The sequence below is a fragment of the Sylvia atricapilla genome, chromosome 3, assembly GCF_009819655.1.
Source record: "Sylvia atricapilla isolate bSylAtr1 chromosome 3, bSylAtr1.pri, whole genome shotgun sequence".
NCBI classification, from domain to species: Eukaryota; Metazoa; Chordata; class Aves; order Passeriformes; family Sylviidae; genus Sylvia; species Sylvia atricapilla.
Genome location: NC_089142.1, coordinates 89,545,662 through 89,561,968, shown reverse-complemented (window position 1 = coordinate 89,561,968; position 16,307 = coordinate 89,545,662). Strand labels below are relative to the sequence as shown.

General features: G+C 37.4%; 1 protein-coding gene across 2 annotated transcripts in view; it reads left to right on the top strand.

Moving 5' to 3' along the window:
- The window catches only part of MTA3 (metastasis associated 1 family member 3), a 131,333-nt gene that overhangs the window by 89,789 nt on the left and 25,237 nt on the right, over positions 1 to 16,307 (top strand). For both annotated transcript variants that reach the window (XM_066316108.1, XM_066316109.1), the window contains exons 15-16: positions 669 to 755; positions 5,280 to 5,426. In XM_066316108.1, the coding sequence (XP_066172205.1) occupies positions 669 to 755; positions 5,280 to 5,426 (234 nt within the window). The remainder of the gene's footprint in view (positions 1 to 668; positions 756 to 5,279; positions 5,427 to 16,307) is intronic.

Here is a 16,307-nt window from a genome sequence, read left to right as displayed (position 1 = left end):
TAAGCATGAACATTTTTATGCTAGCACTTTGTGTTTGGGACACATGGATGGAATCTCTGCTTGTTTGTTCACAGTAGCAGCAGGAATTTTAAGACAGTTGCTGCACTGCTCATTTTCATGTACTTAGCAGAAAGTTACAGTCTTTGAGACCTTTGAGCTCTGTAGTACTTGGTTACAACTGACCATTTCATTGAAAAGTTTACAGTGAAGGGTTGTATGACAAAAATCAGTAGTCCTAGCTTTAAGTCCTTAACTGTATTACCCAGTTTAGAGACAGAGAAGCTTGTAGAAAACAAAAAATAATTAAATGTAAATAACTATTAATAGCCAAAACTACATTTCTTTTAGTATTCATATTTTCATCTGTGTTTCATTTGCCTGGTTGACTATCTCCAGAAAGACTTTGTAAGCAAAAATTACAATCTAACTGGTGTTAAAACTTACATTAAGTTAAAAAACAAATCATCACTTGCATGAATGAAGACCTGTCCTGCCTTTAAATATTCATGAATATAAGTATTGGTGGAAAAAAAGAGAACCTAAAAGGTGGGCCAAAAGAAATAAAGAACTTGGTGTTAAAAATTCAAGTCAGAAATTGGTTGGTGTGTCCTAAATCTGTTTATAATGGCAACATATTTAAACTGAGTTTTATTCTTTAAAATTCTCAGATGCAGATCAACATTGTGAACTTGCTGGGAATCCTCTGAAGATAAAAAGCACCAGGAAACCACTGTCATGTATCATTGGGTATTTAGGTGCGTATCTGCCTCCAGAGAGTAACAAACCAAAGGAACATTCAGTGTGTACTGAAGCTTCATATCTGGCATGCACAGAGAGATTTGTGCTTTTAGTAACGAGAAAATGCTGAAGTTAATAAATTAATAAGAATGGTGGTCCACTATGAGTTGCAAAACTACAAGGTTGAACTTGAAGGATAGAAGCAGAAGTCCTCCTGATACTGGTTTAAAGTGCCAGAGTGAAACCTGATGCCATTTAGAATGTAAAAAATAGTCTGGCTATTAAATATTTGCACAGTCATAAAAGAATCGTGGTAACCCAGAGGCTGTTAATCCCCAAATGAGTATAGAAATCAATCCATTGATCAGAGAAGCAGTGAATAATTCTGCTGTGTATTAATCCTGTTCTACTGAAGTGAATCTACAGCTGAGTGTAGAGCTCAGTCTAGATGTTTTGCTCATAATTTCAGTCACCAGGAAGGGTTTTTTTTGTTCTAGCTCAAAGTAAACAGTAAGTCTCTTGCCTTACTGAGATAGAAATCAATTAATGGAGTTACAACTGTTCTTCCAGGACATCAGTTTTGTCAAAATCCTTGCTGCAAGAATGTGGATAATGAGAAATTAGTGCCATTCTCACTGAATTTTGATTCCGCCTGCCCTGAAGTTTTAGAAAAAAGCCAGGGATAATTTCCTACAGACATCCCAGCTGTGTCTGTTGAAAGGGCTACTTTGGTTGACTTGGTGGAGTTGTGGTTGTGAGAGGAGATGGTTCATCCAGCTGACCTGTCTGTGCATCTAAAGAGGGAATGGTAATGTGGGTAAACTTAGAAGACACCACATGTTTTTAGTGCCATGTTATGTAACCTTTGAGGAGTTGTCTTGACCCCTCTGGGAGTCTTAGTCTGTAGGTTTAATGTGAGTAAATGGATGAATACTGTCAGACAGCATTTTGTGAACTTACATGAAGGTCTGGTGGAAGACTAATAGTGCTAAAATATGCCAGGTATCTGTAGAGACTGCTTGGTATTTGACTATGTGGGAAGTAAATGTATCTCATTACAGCTGAGGAAAATAATGTGTGTTATGGGGATATGAAGTGAACCCAGTGCAGTTGAATACATTCATCTGAATTAGCTTTATAGGGATGACTAGAAAATGGCTTTTTGTTTGCCATATAGCTTGGTGGATTTTTTTTTAGTTTAGTTTGTTAGTGATATTTTTTATTTATTTGGGGTTTTTGCAGTTTCAGTAAATAAGCAAATCTTGCTTTTTTCCTCATAAAAATTAGTATTATATATCATGTGATAACTTCTATGGGAGACATTTGTTTTCCTCTTAAGATTCATGCTTTGCTATTCTCACAGATATTTATTAGCATATGATTAACAATGTGTCAGGACACTACTGTTTTCAACCTTTCTGGTAAGGCAGAGAGGATTTCAGTGCCCTGCACATCTTGGGTCATCACTTCCCTTTATCCTTGTTCTGCATCTTGGCTGCAGGTTCCACAGGTGAGGTAAGACAGGCATTAAAATTATGCCCTGTTCTCTCAAGAGCTGGGGCTAATCCCTTGTATTCTTATCAGTCATCACTGTGCTCCCTAAACAAAGCTGCTTAGGTGAACCCCCAGCTAATTAAATGTCCTATATTACCTCCTAGTTATGAGGAAAGCAGACTAACACTCCAGCTGGGATACATGTTGAGGAGATGAGGTGAGAGAAAGGTACAGCTGCCTAAGCCCCTCTGGAATCCAAGATGTTTATCGAGGTGATTCAATAGAAGACTTCAGATTCCCTTTGTTTACTTTGGGTTTTTTTATTTTTTTACCCTACTGACATAGTGGAAAAGAGAGAAGTTTTTAATATTGTTATTTACTTGCTTGAGGCTGGGTTCCTAATGTGGTTTTGGAACATTATCTCTTACTCCTTTTTTTTTTTTAAATTTCAGACTGTGGCTGACTGGTCATTTGTTACATAGGTAATGGGATAATTTGAATGCTATAGTCAGTTCTCTGAGTTAGAACAAGGTGCAGGTGGCTAGAAGATTTTCAGTGAAGTGATAGGGCAATAGAACAAGGATAAGAGCAGCAGGAATTAAAAGATTTTAATTGCTATTATTCCGTAATACAATTATATGGAGGGATAATTAGCAAAACCCCTGAAATGCCTCATTACCCTGCTTGGGTGTGATAAGGCAGCTGGTAATAAAGTGCTGATCTAAAGCATAAAAATATTGGAAGCAAGTCTATACGTAGAGGAGTAGAGAAGTAAGATGTAGAGGTCTGCACAGGAAGGTCTCAGTCCGTTGGAAAGTGGTCCTGGCTGTTCAGCTGAGTTCCTTTCTAGAAATTTAATGTACAGCTTGGTTTTGCTACCTTCCTCCACTGCAGAGAGAGAAAAGGCAACCTTTGTGGTAAAGTAATGGAAGATTAGTGACTTATGAACTAAATACCAGTTGAGGGAAGGAAACGCTTCCTTCCTCAATTGTTTGCTCACCCTGAAAATATAAGATTACCTTTCCTTTATGTTGCAGATGAAGAGAGATGGAGTTCTCACATGTTGATGCAACTGCTGGGATTATTGTGGTTACTGCTTGAGCTCTTTGGCAAATAAAATAATATTTTAGTGTTGCTAGCCCTGGAAATCTACCATTTCCTTCAGAAAATTGGAAAAGATTGCTAAATGAACATTTTAGAATGCAAATTCCAATTAACTTCAGCAAACGGTGCAAGTGTTTCTATTTCAGTTTAGAGTTTTGCCTTAGCAATCATTGATGTTCATAACATTAAGCATGCCTCTGTTCCCATTTTAGTAAAAAAGCAAAATATGAGATGCTCGTTCCCCACAGCAAGAAAAATGGGACATGCCATGAAATGTTTTCTGTATGAAAAGCAGAAGAATTCTGCAGTGAATGGCAGTAAAAAGCTCTCATCTAATTAAGTGGTGGGAAATTTAGTGATGTCAAATCCACAGCTCTGCCCTGAGGTGACTGGTTACCTGTGACTTCCCTCTCTGCTGTGCTAATCCTTGCCCATGTATTTCTGTGCCCTGCTGTTGTTTCTTATCTAGTCCTCTTGAAGCTTCTCATGGGCAGGTGTTCATTCTTGGAGAGTGTGACTGCAAGCCCAGCCACACCAGTGGTGAACAATGAAGCAAAGTCTTGTCCAGTGTAAGAATTGTTGGCATTGTCTCCTCTTGGCACACTCTTCCAGTACAACCCGGCCAAGGCCATGAGACAGAGAGCTCCAGGCAGGGCAGGCCAGCTCTTGGATATCAGACCTTGGGCATTCCTAAAGGAGGAAAGACATGCTGTTCCAGTGGGTTTTGATTTTATGTAGTGGTTTCTCTTTCTCCTGAATGGTAGCCATGGATGTCAGAGAGACTTCTCCTTGCATACCTGGTCCTGCTGTAGACTTTGCATCTTCTCAGTTTCTGTGTTCCATTTAATAAATAAGAAGCACTTTTCAGGAGGTGTAAACCTGGGCTGCAGATGAGAAAGTACTTATTTTTTGTGTTCTGATCTCCCTTGCCTTGGGCAGCTGACTGCTGATCTGACTCCCTGCCCCACTGCCCTCACCTTCTCAGGCTCCTGTGCTGCCTGGGGTCATCAGAGGGCTGCTGTTAATTGGGCCGCGAGCACCTCATGTGGCTGCCCTTGGGCAGCTGGCTTCCCACACAAGTCTGGGTCCACCCAAGGCTGGACACAGGGCTGGCATTTTGAATCCAAATGTGTGATGGGAATTAATTAATTGGTTCAGTAAATTCCTAGTGGGGAACCAGCAGACTCTGCTGAGGCTCCTGTTTGCCACTTTTGTCTGGCAGATAACTGAGAAATTTCCATGCAGCTGTGTCAGCTCCTGGCAAACGCAGCAGCTGCCACTCTGAAATGTGCTGGCCAGATGGGTTTTGCTGCCTCTTACCCTCTTTATTCCTCCTTCTCCAAAATAATCTTGCTCCATGAAACCTATTAAATACTCCGGGATGTTTGAAGCTCCCCAGTAATGGCTCTGTATGGAAGGGTTCCCACTTCAGTTTTGGGGTAGTTTTAGCTGCAGAGCCCTACAGTATCTGGCCCCTGACTTCTGCACCTTGTGACTTGTGTGTGGGAAGATCCCCTAAAGCTTATTATTGTGACAGAAAATACTGAGTAGCTTGAGGTATTTTCACTACAGTAAAATGCTTTTATTTGCTTGCTAAAACCTGTGGGTGTGTAACTTCAATACAAATACAGGAAAATATAAACACAGCCATTTTGGACTGTTCTGTATTTGTTAGCTCTTCAATCTCAAATCCTTACATATCTGCACTGTGGAATTGAATTTGGGTAATCTAAAGTGAAATAGATGTTTCTTGCTTGGAGAGTAAGAAGCCTGTGGGTATGAGGACTTGTGTTGTTCAAGGCCCTGTAAACACACAAGTGCAGAAGGAACTTTCTTTTCACTGAAAATCAAAAGTAAATTTCATATGTGGAATAGATTGTTTTACTTATTTTAAAATCAAGTAGATATAATTTCTCTCTCTCTCTCTCTTTTGTCTCAAACAGAGATACATCCTGCCATGAAACCCAACGTAATCAGGTCAACACCGAGCCTTCAAAGTCCAAGTGCAAAACGACTGCTTGCACCCTCTAATCACTCTTCATTAAGTATTTTGGGGAAAAGAAACTACAGCCATCATAATGGGCTTGATGGTATGTGAAGAAATATAAAAGAAATATTCTTTAACTCTCTGGATTGCAAAACTTTCTGTGAACCTGAGGTAACATTAAATGAGAGGGTACAGACTTAAAGAAAATGTAAGATATGAATGGTTTATAGCAGCAGTGCAATGAATGGTGGTGCTTATTCATTGGATAAGGCCTTCATTAATAGCTTCTCTTACAAAAATTCTGTTTGCCATTTTTCTTACTGATCTTGATTAACCAAAAAACGACAAGAAAATAATAAAACAAATTTGGTGAAGGCAGAGATGCAGCATGTTTTATTTTGGCTTTTTGCATTGCATCTTATAAAGCAACTGTCCCTGCAGAGGAGGAAGCAAAAGGTTTGTCATACATAGAGGTGCAGGAGAGGCTGCTTCTGTACACTGTGCAGTGCCAGAGGTGATCTTTAGGCCTGGTGTATCCAGCCATTTCAAAACACCTTGGTGCAAAGTGAGGGCAGGAATGAAGCTGTGTGAAAACAAACAAACAAACCAAAAAATAACAACAACAAAAACCAAAAAAAAGTATGGAAATTTGTGGGTAAGACTAACTTTTCTCAAATAGTCTTCATTTTTCATCCTGAAAAGTGACTGTGCATAACTGATGATTTTTTTTTCAGTCTTTACCAAGCAGCAAGATTTTTCAACTCTAACCATGAACAGTTTTACCTTGTCCAAATAAGAGGAGAATCCAGCAGGATATGTTTACACTAAAAGAAAATGCATGCATGCATTCCTGATATCTCTTTTTGAGATATAACTTCTGTAAGACATTCGTTTATTTGTCCTGTATTTCAATAAGGTTACTGAGGGTAAAAATCTGTCAGATGTTGGGCTCTCAAACTGACTGTTCAGGAGATGACGTTCACAAAAGAGGTGTCTGTCTGCTTTCATGCTTCACAGGATAGATCACGGTAGAAAGGAGAGGAATTGCCTTTCAGAAAAGCTCATAGAAATAGTATTCCAAATAAAGGAGAAAAACTTTATCCATTATCCATCATCTTCCCTATAATCGTGTTTTTCTACCATTGAAGGCACTACTTGTATACAGCAGTGAAAACTCCTACTATACTTTTAATAACACCTAGATAAGAATCATGACATCCTTTGACAAGAAGTGGTTACTGAGAACACACAGAAGAGAGGATTGCTTGCATTTCTGCTCAGCATGCAGCTGTTACACCACAGACAAACACTCATGGCAACACAGGCTCTTTGGGGGACCAAGGTGACACCATGGGACGTGCAGCTGGAAGAAAATGTGATAGCTGCATTAGTAAGCTGAGCCATAAATGCTGCATTTCCACTGCAACCTTTGAAGGTGGAGTTCTGTTTAGTAGTGATAGTTTAGTAGTTACTGCGTGAGAATGTGAACAGAGGCCTTCCTTTCCACTAATACTGGCCATTAGACTGGACTCTCCATGTAATCTCTGAGTGATGAGTTACTTTCCCCTGGCTGCAAAGATGATCATAGGATGCTTTCAGCTGGAAAAGACCTTGAAGATCAAGTCCAACCCTTGACTCAGCACTGCTAAGCCCATCACTAAACCCTACATGCCCCAAGTATTAAATCTCTCTAGGGATGGTGACTCAACCACTTCCCTGGGCAGAGCTCGACAACGCTTTCTGTGAAGTCGTTTTCCCTAATATCCAACCTAAACCTCCCCTGCCATCCCTTCTAGCTGTTTCCTCTTGTCCTATCACTTTTTATCTGTGAGAAAGGACTGACCCTCATCTTGCTGCAGCCTGCACATTTCTCCAGCAGAGAAGGCTGTAGCAGTAAGTTCAAGGTAATTACTATGATTAAGCCCCTCCTTATGTTGCTGTAAGGAGGCATGCTTGGAAATCTGTAAAATTTTGCTTCTACTTAATATGAGTGTTCTCCTCAAAGTAACAAGTGTGTAAAACCAGTCATTAGCTACACTAATTAGCGTGTATCAAATAGTCAGTTCTGTTAAGGCAACTTGCACAAAATAACATTTAATTTGAAAAATTAGTATTGAGAACTGCAAGTCATTGCTTTAGGAGATATTTCTACTTATCGGTTTTCTGTGAAAACAACGTACTGGAAAGCATATATCCTAAATAATTAATTTTTTTTTCCTAGTGCAAAAATTATTGTTTTGGTATTAAAAATGGCTATTTGGCTTATTATTCTTGGTACTCTCTTTAATTAAAATGTGGAAAAATTTAAATAAAATGCAATGAAAAAGTAACACACAAGTAGTAATGATACTCAACTGCACAGATTTCCTTTCTCCTGACTGAAAAGTGATTACATTCAATATTTACCATGTACTGCCTCCTCAGGTTATTGGTAAATATATTTTTTTTTTGCTTGTGTTTTATCCAGCTTCTCTTCAGTACCAGATCAACTTGGGAAATGGTGGTTTCTGTGTTATTTCCCTGACCACACTGTGCTATTTGTGCAGTGAAAGCTTTTGCCAGCCCCCAGAGTTTTTGTATTACTATAAATACACTAAAAAGCTTTTTTGGTTCCAAAATACTATTGATTGCTGCAAGTTTGATTGTGTTGTATCAATTAACGGTATCCAGAAATCCTGATATGGAGATGATGACACATTCTGTCTTTCAGTACATGCTTTGGTGAAATGAGCAAACAAAAGGGAGCACAGGGGACTTATATTAAATCTCATTTGCTATTTTCATAATCTTAATATTATTGACATGGATATATCTGCATTTTCAAGTATATTTTTTTTTCCAGCAGTATCAGGTATTTGTTGTGAGGAAGCCACATAAATATGTTTACTTAAGATATACAATATTTCACAACATTCAAATAAATGTTGCTTAATCTTGTGCAAATATATATTTAGATCAGCATAATTTAAGTCAATCTTACTGCTCAGATGAGTGCCTTATTTTGGCAGAATTTCTTTTTAAGCAAATTCATAATTATTTGCTTTGAATATAGCAGTACATTATGGAAATTACACTTTTCTTATGCCTCTTTGGGGAAGTGGGGGAAGATTATGAGAAATGTCATTAATATTTAGTTAAATGCTTTTAAGGGTAATAAACAAGAATATGATTACCATTTCTTATACAAGTCTTACACTGAGTTTTGCTTTTAGCCAATGCAGCACAAGGTTCCCTTTCAGTTTTCCATGGATGCACCACCAGAAAAGGTCAGGTGCAATTGATAGGGGTGAGGGAATTTGGCATTTTGGACTGATTTTGCTTGATCATTGTTGAGAATGATGAGGGAGCTCATTTGTCTTTTTGTAATGGGGATGTTGTGCCCTGATATCTTGTTATTGTCAGTCATGGACATGAGTGAAATTGCTCTGCTTAAGCACTGTGTATTGCAGCTAGAGACAAGATCTTGTAGGTTTTTGTGTCCCTTATCAGGAGGAAGACTTTTGCTGGATGGTCTTGGAAAACTATTTTTTATTTTCAAACAACAGCAAATCCTGCATTCTGTAAGATGTAATCAAAAATCCCTGTGAACTGGCATTTTGCTGTTCTGGAAAAGTCACAGTACTTTGAGTTGTTTTTGTGTAATATACATGCTGGAGCTTTTAACTACTCTGAGATGCAGCATTTCAATTGCTGCTGAAATTAAAGTCAGCATAAGATATTTAAGTGGTTCTCTGTCATGAAGATAGCCTCTTTCAAGTGGGAAAATTCCATCTTCAGAAAATCACGATGTTGCAGAAGGTTACATGTATCCAATTTTGTTACTGGAGTTGATGATGGGAAGATTTAGGTGTGACTGTAAAGTGCTTTAGATATTTTGAATATGATCTTTAAATTACAGTGTCTGAAATTATTCCAAGCAATTACTTTCTCCCACAAGCTGCTTAACTGTGAGCAACAGTGTGTCCAAGTAGTCAAATTTCAGGTCAGCCTATTGTTTTGGCAGAGTGAGTAATGATAATTTCGCTTATAGTATTTGGAAACATCAGGTAGAGGTGTTTTACACAGGAATAATCTCTGTCATCTGGCATGCATTGCCTTACCTTTCATGCATGAGAACCAGAATATCCACAGGATGTCCAAGGCATTAGTGTCACTAATGAGATACAGAAATCTGTCTGTGCCTGTTTGATACCATTTTCATGTTGTGGGCAAAAATAAAAGAACCAGCTTTTCATAGCTGAAGAGAATTGAATCAACAGCCCTGATCCTCCTCCTCTCTTCCCTGCCATAGCTTCAGTGCTGTATTTCAGTCTGAGATGTCCTGCTGCCTGCAAGAGGATTCTTTCAACAGTCATATTTCTGTTCTGGGATATACTGAAGTGTGCAGCAGATACATGAAATATCTAGGAATAAGGCAACAATTTTAGGGTTTGTTTTCCTAGGAACCCACACATCTCTGGCCTGGCAGGATGAGAAGCTGACAAGAGAAATTGGCAAATGGAGAAAGACCTTTAAAATTATGTGCCTTCTCTCCTTAATACTGTTTTGGTCAATCCTCTCCATGCTTATGACTGATTTTATTGGCTATTCAGGAGATGGGCAAGCCTTTTGGAAGGCTTAGTTTTCACTCCTATTTTTCCATGGGGAATCTATGACAGATGCATAAACAAAAGTAGCCTGACTGACACGTAGGGAGACTAAAACCTCTCCTGTTGCAAATTTTCTTGAACTAGAGAAAATAATTATAATACATGCTTCATTATAATTAATTTCACATAACACTATGGGAAAGTACATTAAAGGGAAGGAGATATTAATCTAGGATGGAATTTTTCAGCAGTGAGTGAGTTGTTTTTCCTCAAAGGTGCCTGATTGTTGTTATCACAGTACCATGTTTCAGTAGAGAGAGAGATGTTCTGCTATGGTGGCAGAGAAGCAGCATGGATTGCACAGCAAAAAACACCTGCTCCTCTGTTAATTTAAAAAAGAAAACCCTAAAGTTTCCTTTACACATTAATAAACTATAAAGCTACCAAAAATGTTATAAACCTCACTTAACATACCTGTGATTTCTAACTGAAAGAGAAGAAATGAGTTGTGGCAAACAAGCTGCTATGTGAAATTTTACCGTTTCTTCCACGCTAAAACACAAGGTATGATTAATGCTGGATTGTGTATGCTGACTCTTCCCAAAAGTGAGAGACAAAAGCTATATATTGCTCCACAGTCAGTTTTCCCTCTGAAGTTTGCTTAGGACATGTGTCTTAGCTTTGGTCTTTGGTATAGCTGGAAAGCGCTTTAAAATATTCAGCTACAGATTTCTTAGTCGAATGTGTGCACTGGTATTGATGGAAATGTGAACGTGGAAAATAGATCTCTCAGGAAAAAATGATGCTGTGTTACTGTCATTTACTAGGGAAGCAAAGGAATACGAAAAGGTGTTTATGGCTCTTAGTTACTTCCTGAAATATATTGCTTTTATGCTTATATCATTATAGGAAATAGTTAAGAGCTTAGTCCTGCCTTTCTATACAAAGTCATTAAAACCGTCTCTGACCCTCAAAAGATTGACCTAACAACCTTCTTACATTTAAATTTTGCAGCTTGCTCAAGAGTAGCCAATTTCTCTCTATTTTCACTGTGCAATTGGAAGCAATAATTTTAAATATTTATTAGGAGACTAAAATACTCTAAAGCTTACATTTCTGTGGTCAGCAAATTCACTTGTTTTTGCAGAGGTACAAATGATGATACTGAAAATGATGAACGACTGACAACTTCCAGAACCCAAATAATGTGCCTGGAAAGTGACACAGGCCTTAATTACCCCAGGATGTTACTGCTGACATTGTCAATCATTTGTAGAACTAAGTTTCTGCATCTCATGTTTGCATGTATAAAGTAATTTTTTTCCCTATTTAAATTTTTTGTGTTATTAAATTTTGTGTTATACAACAGTGAGTTGATATCTCCACTTCCCTGTTCAGTATTCATTTCTCCAAACCCAGTGATGCAAATGATATTGATGATATTGTGACTTAACATGAAAAACAACCAAGCAGGAGGAAAATATTTTTGTCAAAAAAAAAAAAAAAAAGAGAGAAATTTATCTCACAATGATAAACATGATGTACATTGAATTTACATTATCTTCCAAGTTGTCTTCCGAGTATTTGATCTCCTTTGATTACAAATAAAAGGACAGTCTTCCATTCTCTGTCTGATGACTGCTTAAACTGCAGGGTATTTTTCATGAGAAAAGGTGAGCAGTGTAATTTGGCCACAGGAGTGCTTGGGAGCAGCAAAAGTATTTCTGCAAACCCAGGTTTCCTTGGATTTCCTCTGAGAAAGAACTGTTCCTAAGAATGTTGTGTATTTTTTAAAAAAACAGACAGTGATTACTTTTGTTATGCCAAAGTCAAAATACAATTTCCATTCAGCTGAAATGCTCAGGTTTACTGTATCTTGAGAAATGTGAATTATTTCTGAGGGTGAAATTGCATTAGAAATTGAATAAGGAACTATTATGAATTCTTTCTGCATTTATCCCTTCCTTTCAAAAATGTATCTTTGATTTTGTAAGGCTTCTTTGCCTACAATTGATTCACAAGAAAAACACAAATCCAGAGTCACATTCATGCTTTAAAGCACTAAAAAATGTGTGCCATTGATCACTTGGCTTTTGTTGTGCCAAGGAAATGAAAAATTGGTGTATTGAATCCCTGAACTCATCATCAGAACCAGCACGTGGTTCTGGTTACACTGGTGCCAGCAGGGATCAGAAAGAGAAGGCATGTGGGACCCCAGGAGGGGGAAAAGGCACTTCATGGTAAAGTACCTCATTTCTGCTGTTGAATCGTTGTTTCTTATTTTAATATACAGGTAATGTGTAGATGTGAAGCTGCAGTAGCCTTGGCTTTTCTAATTGACAGAGTGAATCAGCTCTTCAAACAGCAAACAACACAATTAACACAACAATTAAGTTAACACCGAAACCACAATAGAGATAGCCAGAGCTTAATTCCTAGAATCACTACTTTCCCCTAGTATTATTTTAAAGAATTACAGTTGCAGAAAGAGAATCCTGTCTGTTCGATAACAGGATTAACAGCATATTGCCTCCTGAATTACATGTTCTGAATTCAGGATCTGGAGTTCATACTCAAAGTGCTTCTGTGTGTGATTACTGTCAAGTAGGTTGATTATTTTTTGTAAGCTGTGCTTGCAGAGCAATAGTTCTTAACAATTTTAGTACATAATGCAATAGAGAAGGCACCTTCACAAAGTGCTTAGGTGCTGTAACTGGAAAGATCCTGTGTCTGGTCTATGATAATTTTGTGGGGGCTGTTTTGTTTTGGTTTTTTCATCTATATATTCTTTCTCCAATGTTTAACATTCCTGTCTTGGGGGAATAATGAACTTCCTCGAAAAACATTGTTAGTATCAGTATTATATGTTAGTATTATATGTATATATGTTAGTTAGTATTATATGTATTTATTTATTTTTAATAATACTTTTGAATTAAAAATGTCACTTGTTCAGTTGCCGCAAACTGGGAGGAAAAAAGCAATTATGTTTGGTTACTCATTATTCCTTCCTCAGATTTTTACATGATGTGGTCCATCCTGGCTGAAATTAACCTTTAAGGTCTTATGCACCATCATAAGCTGAGATGTTGCTAGGATTAAACAGCTCTGCAATTGCCAGTCTGCCTTTATTTTCAAACCTGTCAAGATCACATTATCTTCAAGCATATTTATTCTGGAAGTTTTAGAAGTAGCACATGTTTCACCCATTAGTATTCTCAATGATTCTGTTACATAAAAAAGAGAAATATCAGGTAACTCAGTTTTCTATCAGCAGAAATTAAGTATATAACATATACAAACAACACATGAACAGCTGGAAAAGGGTTCTGATGTGTAATAAAAAATAACATGTTGCTGGGAAATAATATGTGAACTTGAAATAATTATGTGGCTGACATCATCCCTAAGCAGTGCACTTCTTTTGATTTAGTCTTAAATGGTTTTACAGTGGGAAATTTTATGGTGTCCTACTGCCTGGAAACAGGGAGAAATGCTTGATTGATCAATGTGGTTGTTAAAGCACTTTCTGATGTGAGGAAATTTCTTCTACAGCTTACTCATTTCTATTTGAGTTCAAATAAATATGTTGTAGAAAGGGCACAGGAGCATCTTAGGCAGTTTCTGCTGTTGGTACATCAATTTCTCTACAATAATAAACTTACAAACATCTCCTCAGCACTGAAGCTGCTTTTACTGAAATTCCCCCACATCACAGCACTATAAACCCTTGTTAGTAGTGATGATGTCTGGCCACTTGTGCTTAAAACGGATCAATCCACTTCCTTGGCACTTCACTGGCCTAAGAGGAGAATCAATCTCCATCCTGGAGTTCTCTTCCTACTGGAGTGATGCAAGTACAGACGACTGTCTTGCACCAAATCCTTTGCAGTAAGAACTCACTTATAAACCAGGTGTCCACTGGTGCCAGTTTCACTAAATTTCGAGCCAGATTATATCAATTCCCAATGGCATCTCATTAAAAATGAAAATCCAGTTTTGTTTTCTGTTCTATTCAACCCCCAGGGTTTTGTGGTTTTTAAATAATCTCTGATCCCCTCAATCTGCGCTGGAGTTTGCATTGGTGTGCAGACCCTTTGTAAATGTTTCTAATGCTGTGTGACTGCCTTTTAAGCAAGGGCTTTCTTCCTTAGTTGCCTTAGTTAAAAGTTTTCCACAAAATTGGCTGCTGTGTCCATGCATAAGTGTTTTTCAGAACCTGCCAAGTCAGGGTGCAATTATTTTCTGGAAGAAATTGGTGTCTCCTCAGTTCTAAAGTCTTAAAGAAGATTTGTGTATCAGAGTATATAAGAGTTTAAATTATGCAACAATGGCACCCTAATTAGTAGGCTTTGCTAGATCCTAGAATCTTTCAACTATATCTACTTATTAAACAGTTATTTTCCTACCTTTGTATTTACAGATACACTCAAGTCTCTGATGTTTGGCAACTTAGATGATATTTCAGTATCTACAGCAAGAAAAATACATGCAAAAAAAGAGACTGATTCTATTGCCTGATATAACAGGGATAATTTACAAATACAACATTTTTCACTTCTTGGCTGGGTTTTATTATTAGGTTATCAGGATGGTAATATCCTGGAGTTAACAGCTGCTGGCACTGCATTAATAGCATCTGTCAGGTTCTTTTCAAAAACACACTGTTTAACAACTTCCAGGAAAATTCAGTTGTTCCTCAGCTCATTTTAAGGAGATCTTCTCAGTTTCACAGACAACTGAGTGAGAGCGTGTCTGCATATTTTGGGACAATCATGGCTAAGCACAGTTTTTATAGATTTGGCATATAGAGCTATGCCAAAAGCACAGCACCTCTGAGTAAGAGGGAAGGTTTCCAGTCTCTCAGTATAAAAAAACCAGTTTTTGTTTGTCAGCTTTGATCATTTTGAGAGTGACTGGAAGTGCTCTGTAATATATGTCTCTTCTGTGTTTCAAGAGATGAGAAGCCCCATTTTTTGTGTTTAACTTTGTGGATAATTCTGCCTAAGTTCAGGATTCTTCAGGAAGTATTGTGCTCTTGGATATAAGGTGGTTGGGGTTTTTTTTTTTCTGGGTATTTATGCTTATAAATGGAATGAATCTTCATCTCAATTATTCATTATTCCACTAATGCAGTCTCTGCATTTTCTCAGGAATATTTGGGTCCTGAAATTTTATTTTACTGGGATATCAAAAAAAAAAAAAATCATAACAGAAATTACTTTACTGTGAAGATAAAAATTTAACAAATTACAGAGTTCTTCACTCTACTGTGATCTTCTTTTACTCTGTAAGAGTTCCAGATATGTTCAACTATCAGGAAACAGTAGACTGTCAATATTTAGTTCTTACACTACCAGTTTAAGAATTGCCTGGGGGACTGGTGACCTAAATGTATTTTTATATATGATACATTTTGTGTGGAAAAAAAGAGAGGAAAAGAGGGCTGGTAGAGGAGCTCACAACTAAGATATTGCTGGCTTTAGGTAGGTATTCAAATTATAGTTCCTCTGTCAATGTGACCTTAGTGATATAAATATTTCTTATTCAAAATTGGTTAAGGATGAAGACTTGTACAAATGTAACACATAAACTCGATACTGGAATTTCTGTTGAATGTTGGGGTTTATAAATAGTTTGAGATGTTTAAAATGGCTTACCTTTTTTCTATCAGTGATTGAACTCTACCTTCAGACTGGTTAAGATGACTGCTCAAAACGAAAGGGAAATGCCAGTTTAAGAGTGTGCTTACCTTTTTTTTTTTAAAGAGATATACAGCTGTTATCCTGTCCTTTTAATCTCTGTAATACTATTTTTATTAGTAATGAAATCCCTCAAGAATTCTTTGTGTAAGTGATATTAGTTGGAAACCCTGTAAGTTACAATTTTGAACCAAGACAAGAATAATAATAATAATAATAATAAAGTAATTTATTTCGCATTTATCTCTCTTGCAGAACTGAGACTCTGCTGATTCAATTAATTCAGAATTGTGCGCATTCTATAAAAACATGTAGTTTTGATAAATGTCCCTTCCTTAAGAGCTCTCTATAGCCAACAAAGTGTCCTATCCAAGTTTTTGAGTAAGTCTATGAGACTTCTGGTAGTATCGTCTTGCATCTTATAGACCAGCAGTGAGTTTTCTTGCAGGTTTCTTAACTGTTTATGTTTTGTTACTGAAGTTGCACTGCTTTGAAAAAGAACAAGGTCTCTAATATGTGAACTGTAATGTTTTAAAGCCACAGAGAGTGTGATTTCTATTCTTGGGGAAAGAAAAAAGCAAAAGTAATCTGGGTTACACAACAGGGTGAAATCTATGTTAATTGTTGGCCTAGTAGTGATTGATCTGCAATTTGTATAAATATAACCATGAGCTCGGTTGTCTGACTCTTGAT